This window comes from Natator depressus, chromosome 8 (genome assembly GCF_965152275.1).
Source record: "Natator depressus isolate rNatDep1 chromosome 8, rNatDep2.hap1, whole genome shotgun sequence".
Taxonomy (NCBI): domain Eukaryota; kingdom Metazoa; phylum Chordata; order Testudines; family Cheloniidae; genus Natator; species Natator depressus.
This window is the reverse complement of record NC_134241.1, coordinates 38,101,681-38,115,609: the sequence shown is the minus strand read 5'-3', so window position 1 is coordinate 38,115,609 and position 13,929 is coordinate 38,101,681. Positions and strand designations below refer to the sequence as shown.

At 53.4% G+C, this 13,929-nt stretch overlaps 2 protein-coding genes across 3 annotated transcripts in view; one reads left to right on the top strand and one right to left on the bottom strand.

Annotated features, from left to right (window-relative positions):
• Positions 1-13,929, bottom strand: part of RELL2 (RELT like 2) — a 51,672-nt gene that overhangs the window by 31,631 nt on the left and 6,112 nt on the right. For both annotated transcript variants that reach the window (XM_074960810.1, XM_074960811.1), the window contains exons 3-5: positions 3,444-3,509; positions 3,295-3,361; positions 1,763-1,951 (exon numbers count right to left, since the gene is read on the bottom strand). In XM_074960810.1, coding sequence (XP_074816911.1) covers positions 1,763-1,951; positions 3,295-3,361; positions 3,444-3,509 — 322 coding nt within the window. The remainder of the gene's footprint in view (positions 1-1,762; positions 1,952-3,294; positions 3,362-3,443; positions 3,510-13,929) is intronic.
• LOC141992633 (uncharacterized) lies at positions 8,316-13,763 on the top strand. The gene is made up of 3 exons (XM_074961973.1): positions 8,316-9,187; positions 9,776-9,920; positions 13,685-13,763. The coding sequence occupies exons 1-3, from the start codon at positions 8,605-8,607 to the stop codon at positions 13,761-13,763; spliced, it is 807 nt and encodes a 268-aa protein (XP_074818074.1). The 5' UTR covers positions 8,316-8,604.

Here is a 13,929-nt window from a genome sequence, read left to right as displayed (position 1 = left end):
CTTTTTTCTTTTAGTGGGGTATTGGTTTTCATAACCATTTGTCCCCATAACGAGTGGCACTGGTGGTGATACTGGGAAACTGGGGTGTCTAAGGGAATTACTTGTGTGACTTGTGGTTAGCCAGCAGGTAAAACCAAAGTCCTCTCTGTCTGGCTGGTTTGGTTTGCCTTGGTGTGCACAGAAACGCCAGCCTTGGGCTGTAACTGCCCAGCTTTAAGCAATTTGTCCCGAATTGGCACTCTCAGCTGGATCCTGCCAGAACCAGCAGCATTACAGCAGGGGATGAGGATGACAGCATGGCGTCTGCATGCCAGCGGGGGAGAAGCACTCTGTCTGGGCTGTGCACTTGGAAGGAATATATTGCAAAGGTTTCATGGATGATAAAAAGCAGGGGAAAGAATCCCTTAGTTACCCATCACTTAGAGCAGCAATTCTCAAACTTAGCAGCCCAAGGACCCCCATTTTGATTTAAAATTTTTCATGGACCCTCAAATCCCCCCATTCATCCCCAGGCCCTGTCCCCACTTCACTCCTTCCCCCAAGCCTCCACCCCCCCTCTTCCTGCCCCCACTCCTCCCCAATCCCTCCTCTTCTCCCCTCTTTCCACCCCCTCCCCTGAGCACACCTGTCCCTGCTCCTCCCCCTCCCTCCCAGTGCCTCCTGCATGTCATGGAACAGCTGTTCCCCGGCATGCAGGAGGCATTGGGAGGGAGGGGGAGGAGTTAATCAGTGGGGCCAGTGGCCCCGGACATGATTCCGCCCCCTCCCCTAAGTGCACCCTGTCCCCGCTCCTCCCTCTCCCTCCCAGCACCTCCTGCACGCTGCTGAACAGCTGTTTTCCAGTGTGTAGGAGGCGCTGGGAGGGAGGGGGAGGAGTTGATTAGAGAGGCCTGCGGACCCCCTGGAGTACCAGTTTGAGAAACGCTGACATAGAGAACAAAGGGGTCAGCACCCTCTGATCCTGTGAACGGTAGAGCCTCCTGCCTCAGGGCCAGGCAATGGAGACAGCTTGATGGAAATGAGAAACCTGCTTAGGAGAAGATTATAGCTTGCTAAAGTTAAGCTGTAGTCACTAGAAAGACTGTTTTGTGTTTGTAACCAGACCTGTCTTTTTCTCTAGCTTAGTATCACTTAAATCTCTGCTCTTTATAAATAAACTTATTCTTAGTTTTACTATAAACTGCCTCCGTGCTGTGGATTAAGATGAAGTGGGTGTCCATGGCTGGGCTAACGGGCTAGTGGGGTGTACTGTCTCTTTGCAGGCAGTGAAGCTAATCATTTCTGTGAGTGCCCAGTGAGAGGGACTGGCCACTGCTTGGGACATCTCTGGGGAACTCGGGAGCTGGGTTCGCTGACTTATACTGCAAGGCTTTGACTTGCAGAGTTGCGAGGAGTCGGTGGAAAGGCAGGCTGGCATGGCAGGGGGCTGACACAGTTCAAGCACCAGCAAAGCTCTCCCTTGCTAAGGCAGAGATGTAACACCGAGGCTTACAGTTCTGGGCTCCTTGAGGAGAGCGTCACACACAATAACTGCTAAGGCTGACAGAAATGTGGTGGAGACACAGTGCAGGAGGGAACATCTTTTATGGGATCAGCTTCTATTGGTGGAAGGAACAAGCTTTCGAGCTACACACCTTCCACCAACAGAAGTTGGTCCAATAAAACATACTACCTCACCCACCTTGTCTCTCTCAGAACCTAAGGCCAACCTGGTTACAGCACACGTGCAGACAGACATGTGGTGGTCGGTCTCGCCAAGTACCTGCCCACGGAGAAGACCGTGGTCTCTCTAGGGTGCATCTTGCCTTTGCCATCCTTGGATCTGCCTTGGCGCTGCAGTGGGGGCCTCTTCCTCTTGCTGCAGTGAATGCACGGTGCCTGAGTGGAGCCCAGGTGCACCGTGTGGTGATGTGGCAGGCCCCCATCCTGGCTGTTACGATGTGGACAAAGGCTGCAGTAGGAGAGCAAACAAAGAGACAGTCAGTTCCTTTCGCCTGGGGGTCCACCTCTCGCATTGGCCTGGCTTCAGGTCATTGTACTCTGAGAGGCAGCCGCTCTTGAGGAAATGCCCCTTTATCTCACAACATGAGGGCAACAGGATGGAGGCAGGGAAGGCATGTGCCAGCCTGCTGGCAGGGCAGCATTCACATGGAGTCAAAGAAATGAGGCCTCCATATATTGGAGGATCTGGCTTCTCCACGGCTGAACCATAAGGCCTCAACCTCTCCTCTTCCTCATCAATGGCAAGATACTTTCCAGTCACCCACTGAATCTGAGTGGGACTGGCCAAGGGGCTGGAGCGAACTCAGGGGGCCTCAGAATGGAGTGCCTCCCATGGCACTGCTGATCCCTAAGATCTTTGTGTGATGGGCTCAGAAAAAGTTAACTGGAGCTGGAGAGGCAAATTAGCTCATCAGGTCACACCAGAAGGGAATGCCAGGCTCAGTTAAGGATGGTTCTCAGTGCACAGTTTAAAGAGAGGGAGTCTGGGGCAGAAGGGGGCTTCAGAGAGAAACTCTGTAGTCCCTCTCTTGGCAGTAGAGAAACCAGAGACTGGTGGGGACCAGGAGGAAGCCCGTGGGAGAGTTGGCCCAGGGATCCTGTCCTAAGTGGAGAAGTCTGGCAAGAGGCCAGGAGAGACACAGAGTAGCCAGGGGGGTGGAGCAGGCTGTGGTGGTGAACCCTGGTAAAAGGCTAAAAGTCTGGGGGAGAGAGTCCAGGGAGGTGTTTAGTGGAGGAGTAGTGGAAAGGAAGGAGAAGGATGTAAGGCAAAGCTCGTGGAGGGCAGAGGTTGGTTTTGGTTTGGGATTTATTGGTGGATTCCAGGGGAGAGGCTTGTGAGTCCTGGTCCTGAAAGAAGGGTGAACGTAGAGAGGCTGATGAAGTAGATCTGGGCTGCTGGTTATAGGTCCCTGGACTGGAACCCAGCATACAGAGCAGGCCTGGGTTCCCTGCCAGTCACTGGAAAAGGTGGTGTGAAGCCCCATGATATAAGGGGATAAGGACTTTTGAGAGACCTGAGATAAGAGGAGGTAAGAAGCATGGGGCCCAGAGTTGGGGCAAAAGACCTGATGTAAGGATGTTGGACTTCTGTGGTGCGGGACTTCCTGCTCAACAGGAGGGTGGGGCTACACCTAACCTGGCCGGAGGGCCGAGGTGTGAGAAGAGGCAGATCGCCAAAGCACTGGAGTGGCTGCCAGCAGGGGCTGCTAGAGCAGAAAGAGCTTCTCTGCTGCACCCAGTTGACTCCTGCACACCTTGCAAGAGTCACAGAGTGGTGGATGCATGCCTCACCTGAGCATTGGCACCGGCACATCCCCTTCACTGTCCCCCAGCATCTCCTTCAGGGCCTCCACATTTGCTGGCAAAGAGAAGAACAAGGAAATGTGTGAGGGAGCCAGGTGCTTGGGAAAGCCCACCGAGCTGAGCCAGGAAACACCCACCTTCATTCTGAATGATACATCTCACTATCTTCTCCACCGTGTCCTCATTTAGCTCCTCCTCTTCGTCTGGAAGGAGAGAAAGTGGCAGCAAGTGAAGGGATTCAGGCAGTCGCCTGGTGAGGAGACCATCCACAGCCAGCCCCAGCTCTGAAGTACAACAGAGTAAAGCCCAGTGCTCCCCAGCTACATATGGAGAGCCCTGAAAGCAGAGCTCCCCTGCCACCGTGCCCTGGGGCTGACACACCATGTGTCTGGGCCTTCTCGTTCACCTTCCAGCCTCAATGCTACAGGAACCCCTTAGCAGCAGCAGAAACTAGATGCTCTGGTACTTCATTCTCCTCTGCGGCGGGGGAAGGGGGGGCAGGAGGGAGGGAGGGAATCTTCACATCCCCCTCTTAGAAGACATGTGGTGGTAGGACCTTCAGCCCAGATCCTCAAAGGTACTTAAGCCCTCCCTTTCCCCCCCAGCCTAAATACCTTTGAGGTTCTGGGCCTTCATGCCTATGGCAAAGTAGGCAGATGGAGGTGGAATACTCATCTCTAATTTCATCCTATGAGGAACCATGGCTCCCCGTGGCAGTGGCTCCTGAACTCACTGGAGTTCAAAAGGCAGGAATATTACATCGTCCAAGAGAAACAACTTCAGATAAAATCCCAGAACGCAGCCCCCCTGAGACATGCATGCTTCACTGTCAATCATGCTCCTGGCTTTGCAGTGTGCTGGGGACCAGGGCAGGTAGCTGCAGGGCATCACTGAAGCCCACCACAGGAAGCTGGACTTCTGCTTCCTTAAGTCAAGGGGAACATGGTGTCAGATGCTTGGCCTTCGGCCCAGCCTGCCCCATCTTCCCCACCTAGAGTGCGGAAGGGTTGTTATGTTCCTAGTGTACATACGTACACAGACATTACCTAAACAAACAATTGCTCCTGTTTGGGTGGCTGCAATCTAACCCTATTTTATTATTTAAAATTCAGACAATAGCACATAGGAACTCCAAAAACCAGAGACAAAGCAGGCTGCTCCCTAAACCAGCGGCACAGCTCCGCCTGCATCACTGAAGCTTACTGTCTGCTGAATTGACTGCTACTTACACATGGCCTTCAGAACCCCCTCGGCTGCCAACAGGACTGGGAAACCCCAGAACATTTAAAATCTTAGCTCTGTAATTTTAGTTCAGTTTTCCATACACCATATGATTTATTTTGATTTAAGACCTGGTTTGAACGAATGGCCCTGAGCGATTTGTCATCGGACATCACAAACATTTCCTGGGACGCATTCCCCAAGGCCATGCTCATGTAGGGATGCCAGGTTTGCCTGGCCACTCTCAGAGCCTCATGTGTTCTGCTTGCAATGGGCAGAGCAAAATGTCAAGGAGGGGCCTCCTCAGTGGTTCCCATAGGGGCCCTGAATTCTGAGCCCCATGAAAACTTTTCTAGTTATTTAAAAGCTGAGCTGTACCATGAAGCGTGGAGTACCCGAGTACTATGCCAGCAGAGCTTGTAACTTTACGGAGGCCTGAAACTAACCATCCCCACAGCTGCAATCTCTGGGCCCGATCCAGCAAAGGAAAGACTCCCACTGATTTCAGTGGGCTTTGGATTGAGCCCTCTATTAGCTGAGTGTACAAAGCTAATGATTTCAGGGAAGCCCAGATATGTTTCCACTAAGCCAAGCTACTCAAACCTAGGTCTGAGGCTTCCTCGAAGTTCCACCTGTGCAGCTGTGGGAGGGGGTTCGATGGTGGTGAGAGCCACATGTGCTCCACGGAAGGTGTAAGCACTGCCAGCTAGAGATGCTCTGTGCAGTCCAAGCAAACTCAGCTCTCCCAAACCCACTGCTGAAATGCAGGACTCACTGCAGTTATGCAAGAGCTGCTCAGCCAGTCTGAGTTATGAAAGAAGCATGAAAAACACATATTTTTTCCACTTCAGTAAAAGCTAAGGAAATTACCAAACAACCGTGGCTAAGGCTGAGCTCTGGCTGATAATACATCGCCCCTTAGAACAGCACTGACAGAATGGCTCAGTGTCTGACTAAACACAATTAATACAGGAGATTTGCAGTGAAACTTCCATACTTGCAAACCAACCTTAACCCTACCCTCTCTTCCACCTCCAAACCAGAGCCCCTTAATGCTGCTCCTCTCACCCCTCCCCACTGGCAACACAGACCTTTCCCCAGCACCATGCCTACCCTCCCTCTCTACCTGCTCCCCCCAGACAGGCCAGAGGCTCAGTCACCCTCCTGCTCCCAGCCAAAGATTACATCATCTTGCATTTAATCTCTCACCTTCCATCTGGAGACAGTCCCCTCCCTCAGCTGCTGTCTCACTTGGGGCTAGAGAGTAGACTCAATGCCCCAGAAATGTATTAGCAGCCCCATTGCTCCTAACCTGATCACCCTCCCCGGAGGGATGGGAGATGCCATCTTTCACACTCCAGCCAGAAATCCAACTTTACCCCACCCAGTCAACATACACAGCAGCATAGCCAGAGCACTTCATATACCGAGCAGGGGCTTTACTTCTACTCCTCTCCCCACAGCTGGAGATGGGAGTGGCTGTCTGTAGGGCCCTGCTTGGCAGCACCTGACTCTGCCCTAAATCCCCTTCCCTCAGCTCTCACACCAAGTCACCTGGGGAGTGGCAAGCAGTACCGGGTTTACCATGGCGCCACTGCCCCCCCCATACCCAGCCCCCCCTACCTCATGCCCTGACTCCTGCACATACCCACCCCCACCCTGAGAACCAAATGGGAGCTCCTGCACCCCCACCCCCCACATCCCAATCTGCACCCCTCGCACCAAATGGGAGCTGCCCCTCGTAAGCACTCCACACCCCAACCCTGAGCCACCTCCTGCATCCTAACTCCTGGCCAGACCCTGCACTCCAACTCCCAGCCCGCTCCTGCACCCTAACTCCCTCCCAGACCCTGCACCCCGAGCCCTGACTCCTGCACCCCCTCATATACCCCCAGCCCCCTGCCCTCCCTGAGTCCTGCACCCCCCCACATCCCCACCTGCACCCCTCGCACCAAATGGAAGCTGCCCCAGGTAAGCGCTCCACACCCCAATCTCCTGCCCCAACCCTGAGCCCCCTCCTGCATCCTAACTCCTGGCCAGACCCTGTACCCCAACCCCCAGCCTGCTCCTGCACCCTAACTCCCTCCCAGACCCTGCACCCCCAGCCCTGAGCCCCCTCCCGCACCCTAAGGCCTGGTCAGACCCCACACCCCAATGTCTTTTTAAATTTGTTTTTATAAAGCGCTCTTATCCAAAGTGCTTTACAATCGTTAGCTAACGGTACAAACAATATCTGGAAGGATCATTGAGTGTCTGCCGAGACCCCCCGCGATTTTCAAGCGATCTGTGGAAAAATAAGTCAGACTACAAGAACAACCAAGGTACCTCCCTTTATTTTCATTTACTTGCTATAACTTATGGGATGAGGAGGAAGGAAAAAAGAATGAAAAACAGGGGCGGGAGGGAGATAAGAGAGAATGTTCTTTTTCTTGGCTGGGTCCCAAGGAGGGGCCCCCAAAATGAAGCTGAGCACAGGGCCCCACTAACTCTAAATCTGCCACTGGGGTTGACCCCTCCCCCACAGCTCCCCGTGCCACAGCCAGGGGCTGACCCCCCACTCCCCGAGCTCCACATGCCACTGCCAGGAGCTGGGGCTGGCACCCTCCCCACACCGCTGCCAGGGGCTGGGGCTGGCCCTTAACCCCCACCCCACAAGCTCCCTTCTGGCAGGGGCTGAGGCTGACCCCCCCAAGCCCTGCTGCATGACACCTCGCATTGCCACCCCCCCCCACACGTTCCTCCCCACCCCACGAGGGGGGCGCACCAGACTTTTTTGGTAAACTGGGCTGTTGTTCATTTGCTCTTGCCAACTCATCAGTTGCCAAGAGCGAACGGGATAAATGCCCATTTTTGTCAAACAAGTCAGGATGGCCGGGACAGAGCTTAAAAAGGGAACTGTCCCAGCCAAACGGGGACGTATGGTCACCCTATCTCCAGGCAAGTGGGTCCTCAGGGAGTCCGGCCAGGGCAGGGGCAGACCCTGGCCTGGCTAATCACGCCACTGGAGTGATTCCCCGCCCTGGCACTGCACCGGCCCTGGCCATGCTGCCAGCTCAGCCTGGCAGACACTGTCACCTTCCAGCAGGGCTGGTGAGTGGGGGCAGGGTGTGAGGGAGTGGGTCTCTGGAGGTGTGTGGGGGGCTGCTGGTCAGTGGGGGGGTCTCTTGAGGGAGGTCTGTGTGTTGGGATGCTGGGCAGTGGGGTTCTGAGTGGGGTGCTGTGTAGTTGTGGTGGTGGGCTCTGGGGAAGTGCATTGGGCAGTAGTGGTGCGGCTGTGTGTGGGGGGGTGCTGGGCAGGGGTGGTGGTGTGCAGGCCACTGTGCATTTGTGGTGGAGGGTCTGTGTGTGGGGCTGATGGGCATAGCAGTTCTGGGGGAGGCTGGGCATAGGAAGTCGGGCGCTGTGTGGCATGGCATGGGCCCACCCCCAAGGGGAAGGGGCACGCTGGCAGCACAGGGCTGGGTGGGCCAGTGTGCATCTGGCAACTGCCGGTTTGTATACAGTTCCCTTGCACTGGGCTGGGTGGAGCGGGGCCGGCCCCACCATGCTATGCCCCATTGGCCTTGGCTGACCCCTTGCTCTGGAGACTGAACTCCCCACGCCATGCTCCTTTGCCCCCATGGGGGCCCACAAATATGTTTGGCACCGGGCCCACAAAAAGTTAATCAGCCCTGGTGGCAAGCCACCTTGTAGCTCCCTCCTGTGCTCCTCTGTCCACTCAGCCCTGGTCTACACTAGGACTTTAGGTCGAATTTAGCAGCATTAAATCGATGTAAACCTGCACCCGTCCACACGATGAAGCCCTTTATTTCGACTTAAAGGGCTCTTAAAATCGATTTCCTTACTCCACCCCTGACAAGTGGATTAGCGCTTAAATCGGCCTTGCCGGGTCGAATTTGGGGTACTGTGGACACAATTCGACGGTATTGGCCTCCGGGAGCTATCCCAGAGTGCTCCATTTTGACCGCTCTGGACAGCACTCTCAACTCAGATGCACTGGCCAGGTAGACAGGAAAAGAACCGCGAACTTTTGAATCTCATTTCCTGTTTGGCCAGCGTGGCAAGCTGCAGGTGACCATGCAGAGCTCATCAGCAGAGGTGACCATGATGGAGTCCCAGAATCGCAAAAGAGCTCCAGCATGGACCGAACGGGAGGTACGGGATCTGATCGCTGTATGGGGAGAGGAATCCGTGCTATCAGAACTCCGGTCCAGTTTTCGAAATGCCAAAACCTTTGTCAAAATCTCCCAGGGCATGAAGGACAGAGGCCATAACAGGGACCCGAAGCAGTGCCGCGTGAAACTGAAGGAGCTGAGGCAAGCCTACCAGAAAACCAGAGAGGTGAACGGCCGCTCCGGGTCAGAGCCCCAAACATGCCGCTTCTATGATGAGCTGCATGCCATTTTAGGGGGTTCAGCCACCACTACCCCAGCCGTGTTGTTTGACTCCTTCAATGGAGATGGAGGCAATACGGAAGCAGGTTTTGGGGACGAAGAAGATGATGATGATGATGAGGTTGTAGATAGCTCACAGCAAGCAAGCGGAGAAACCGGTTTTCCCGACAGCCAGGAACTGTTTCTCACCCTGGACCTGGAGCCAGTACCCCCCGAACCCACCCACGGCTGCCTCCTGGACCCAGCAGGCGGAGAAGGGACCTCCGGTGAGTGTACCTTTTAAAATACTATACATGGTTTAAAAGCAAGCATGTGAAAGGATTACTTTGCCCTGACATTCGCGGCTCTCCTGGATATACTCCCAAAGCCTTTGCAAAAGGTTTCTGGGGAGGGCAGACTTATTGCGTCCTTCATGGTAGGACACTTTACCACTCCAGGCCAGTAACACGTACTCGGGAATCATTGTACAACAAAGCATTGCAGTGTATGTTTGCTGGCGTTCAAACAACATCCGTTCTTTATCTCTCTGTGTGATCCTCAGGAGAGTGAGATATAATCCATGGTCACCTGGTTGAAATAGGGTGCTTTTCTTCAGGGGACACTCAGAGGAGCCCATTCCTGCTGGGCTGTTTGCCTGCGGCTGAACAGAAATGTTCCCCGCTGTTAGCCACAGGGAGGGGGGAGGTTTGAGGGGGTAGCCACACGGTGGGGGGAGGCAAAATGCGACCTTGTAACAAAAGCACATGTGCTATGTATGTAATGTTAACAGCAAGGTTTACCCTGAAAGAGTGTAGCCAGTGTTTTATAAAATGTGTCTTTTTAAATACCGCTGTCCCTTTTTTTTTCTCCACCAGCTGCATGTGTTTCAATGATCACAGGAGCTTCTCCTTCCCAGAGGCTAGTGAAGATTAGAAAGAAAGAAAAACGCACTCGAGATGAAATGTTCTCCGAGCTCATGCTATCCTCCCACACTGACAGAGCACAGACGAATGCGTGGAGGCAAATAATGTCAGAGTGCAGGAAAGCACAAAATGACCGGGAGGAGAGGTGGCGGGCTGAAGAGAGTAAGTGGCGAGTAAGTGGCGGGCTGAAGAGAGGGCTGAAGCTGAAAGGTGGCGGCAGCGTGATGAGAGGAGGCAGGATTCAATGCTGAGGCTGCTGGAGCATCAAACCAGTATGCTCCAGTGTATGGCTGAGCTGCAGCAAAGGCAGCTGGAGCACAGACTGCCACTACAGCCCCTGTGTAACCAACCGCCCTCCTCCCCAAGTTCCATAGCCTCCACACCCAGACGCCCAAGAACGCAGTGGGGGGGCCACTGGCCAACCAGCCACTCCGCCACAGAGGATTGCCCCAAAAAAAGAAGGCTGTCATTCAATAAATTTTAAAGTTGTAAACTTTTAAAGTGCTGTGTGGCATTTTCCTTCCCTCCTCCACCACCCCTCCTGGGCTACCTTGGTAGTCATCCCCCTATTTGTGTGATGAATGAATAAAGAATGCATGAATGTGAAGCAACAATGACTTTATTGCCTCTGCAAGCGGTGATCGAAGGGAGGAGGAGAGGGTGGTTAGCTTACAGGGAAGTAGAGTGAACCAAGGGGCGGGGGGTTTCATCAAGGAGAAACAAAGAGAACTTTCACACCGTAGCCTGGCCAGTCATGAAACTGGTTTTCAAAGCTTCTCTGATGCGTACCGCGCCCTCCTGTGCTCTTCTAACCGCCCTGGTGTCTGGCTGCGCGTAACCAGCAGCCAGGCCATTTGCCTCAACCTCCCACCCCGCCATAAACGTCTCCCCCTTACTCTCACAGCTATTGTGGAGCACACAGCAAGCAGTAATAACAGTGGGAATATTGGTTTCACTGAAGTCTAAGCGAGTCAGTAAACTGCACCAGCGCGCCTTTAAACGTCCAAATGCACATTCTACCACCATTCTGCACTTGCTCAGCCTGTAGTTGAACAGCTCCTGACTACTGTCCAGGCTGCCTGTGTACGGCTTCATGAGCCATGGCATTAAGGGGTAGGCTGGGTCCCCAAGGATACATATAGGCATTTCAACATCCCCAACAGTTATTTTCTGGTCTGGGAATAAAGTCCCTTCTTGCAGCTTTTGAAACAGACCAGAGTTCCTGAAGATGCGAGTGTCATGTACCTTTCCCGGCCATCCCACGTTGATGTTGGTGAAACGTCCCTTGTGATCCACCAGAGCTTGCAGCACTATTGAAAAGTACTCCTTGCGGTTTATGTACTCGGCGGCTTGGTGCTCCGGTGCCAAGATAGGGATATGGGTTCTGTCTATGGCCCCACCACAGTTAGGGAATCCCATTGCAGCAAAGCCATCCACTATGACCTGCACATTTCCCAGGGTCACTACCCTTGATATCAGCAGATCTTGCATCACAGCAGCCCCAATAGTAGATTTGTCCACTCCAAATTGATTCCCAACTGACCGGTAGCTGTCTGGCGTTGCAAGCTTCCACAGGGCTATCGCCACTCGCTTCTCAACTGTGAGGACTGCTCTCATCTTGGTATTCATGCGCTTCAGGGAAGGGGAAAGCAAGTCACAAAGTTCCATGAAAGTGCCCTTACGCATGCGAAAGTTTCGCAGCCACTGGGAATCGTCCCAGACCTGCAACACTATGCGGTCCCACCAGTCTGTGCTTGTTTCCCGAGCCCAGAATCGGCGTTCCACAGCATGAACCTGCCCCATTAGCACCATGATGCATGCATTGGCAGGGCCCATGCTTTCAGAGAAAGCTGTGTCCATGTCCTGATCACTCACGTGACCGCGCTGACGTCGCCTCCTCGCCCGGTATCGCTTTGCCAGGTTCTGGTGCTGCATATACTGCTGGATAATGCGTGTGGTGTTTAATGTGCTCCTAATTGCCAAAGTGAGCTGAGCGGCCTCCATGCTTGCCTTGGTATGGCGTCCGCACAGAAAAAAGGCGCGGAATGATTGTCTGCCGTTGCTCTGACGGAGGGAGGGGCGACTGACGACATGGCTTACAGGGTTGGCTTCAGGGAGCTAAAATCAACAAAGGGGGTGGCTTTACATCAAGGAGTATTTCAGGCAGGACTTCACGGAGGGTTCCAATAAGAAATGGTGCACCTAAGTTATTGTTCTTATTGGAACAAGGAGGTTAGCCTGGCCTCTGATTGATACATAGCTAGATTTACCTCGTTGCACCTTCTCTGTGAGTGACTGCAGTGTGACCTAGAGAAATGAGTCCCCCTAGATGGGGGAGGAGGCAAATGAGTACAAAACAAATCTGGTCTATTTCTTGTTTTGATCCACTCCATCTATCTTTTACATCTTTGGCTGGCAGCAGACGGTGCAGAAGGACTGCATGCCATCCACATCTCATGGCTGCTCGGCAGAAGACGGTACAATAGGACTGCTAGCAATCCATATTGCCTGCCTGCTCACCATAAGACGGTTCAATAGGACTGACTGCAGGACTAAAGAGAATGACCTGGTCAAGTCACTCCAAATTTAGTCCCTGCGCCCATGTCTGCCCAGGCGCTCCCAGCCAACGCGGCCAGGAGCACCTTGGACATGACGATGACGGCTACCAGTCGTATTGCACCGTCTGCTGCCACAAGGCAATGGGTTGCTGCTACTGTGTAGCAATGCAGTACCACGTCTGCCAGCACCCAGGAGACATACGGTGACGGTTACCTGAGCGGGCTCCATGCTTGCGGTGGTATGGCGTCCGCACAGGTAACTCAGGAAAAAAGGCACTAAACGATTGTCTGTCCTTGCTTTCACGGAGGGAGGGAGGGAAGGGGGGACTGACGATATGTACCCAGAACCACCTGCGACAATGTTTTAGCTCCATCAGGCATTGGGATCTCAACCCAGAATTCCAATGGGCAGCGGAGATTGCGGGAACTGTGGGATAGCTACCCACAGTGCAACGCTCCAGAAGTCGACTCTAGCCTCGGTACTGTGGAAGCACTCCGCCGAGTTAATGCACTTAATGCACTTAGAGCATTTTCTGTGGGGACACACACACTCGAATATATAAAACCGATTTCTAAAAAACCGACTTCTATAAATTCGACCTTATTCCGTAGTGTAGACATACCCTCAGTCTGAGTCCTGCATGGTAGAGGGCAGCAGGGCAGGGCTCTCCAGCAGCCTTCAGCTCTGCACTGCCAGATCTGGGGGCACTTTACAGCTTGGGGTCCAGATCTCACAGAGGGACAGCCTTGACAGCCTCCTGATCCATAGTAGAAATGCCCCTACTCATGATCTAGGCTGAAGGGTGCACATGTAGGCTACAGAAACATGCAGCTGAAGAACATACTCAACAGGACAGACTGGCATTTTGTGTCACAGCTGTAGAGGGTCTCCTGCTTGTACATTGAAAAACAGATGGGGACGTGAGTCAGAAACGAGGTGTTGGAACCTTAACCGAGTTTCTAGCTTCCATTAAGAACCATCTGTGATATTAACACTACTACAGAGCAACACACTCTGCACCAGCTCTGCCTTTACAAAGCGTGTGTGGGATTATATTATGAAAGCAACCTTGTGCTGTCATCCTGACCCAGTGCCCAGCAGGCTCTAGATGCAGGCACTCATTTGTTACCAGTGCTGGTGGCCTAAGATATGCCCAGAGATCACTTTTGGCTAAGGCAGTCGAGGTGTGTGGCTCTCCCTTTCCCGTGGCAGGGTTGGGATGGCCAAACAGAGAGGGGCTCATAGGCAATGCACCCCTGCTTTTCATTCCCCCTCATGATCTTGGCCCTGTTAATCCCCCAGGCACGTCACTGCTGCATCTCTGAGCCAGACGCAGTCAAACAGAGTTGTATTCTCAGGGCCAAATTCAGTGGTGACATAATGATGGTATAAATTACATGGCTGCTGTGAATGTTAAGTGGAACTGCCACCGATCTGGCAGTCAGTATGAGTGGAAAAGGAGCGTAAAGTACACATTTAGCCCTTAGCATAAGCAGGCACGATTAAATCAGTGGGACTTGTACTCAGTTACACCAGGGCTAAACTTA

Coding starts and splice junctions, on each gene's coding strand:
- LOC141992633 (XM_074961973.1), top strand. CDS start 8,605: ATGCAGAGCTCATCAGCAGAGGTGACCATGATGGAGTCCCAGAATCGC. Junction 9,188..9,775: donor AGGCGGAGAAGGGACCTCCG/GTGAGTGTACCT, acceptor TTTCTCCACCAG/CTGCATGTGTTTCAATGATC. Junction 9,921..13,684: donor GCACAGACGAATGCGTGGAG/GCAAATAATGTC, acceptor TTAATCCCCCAG/GCACGTCACTGCTGCATCTC.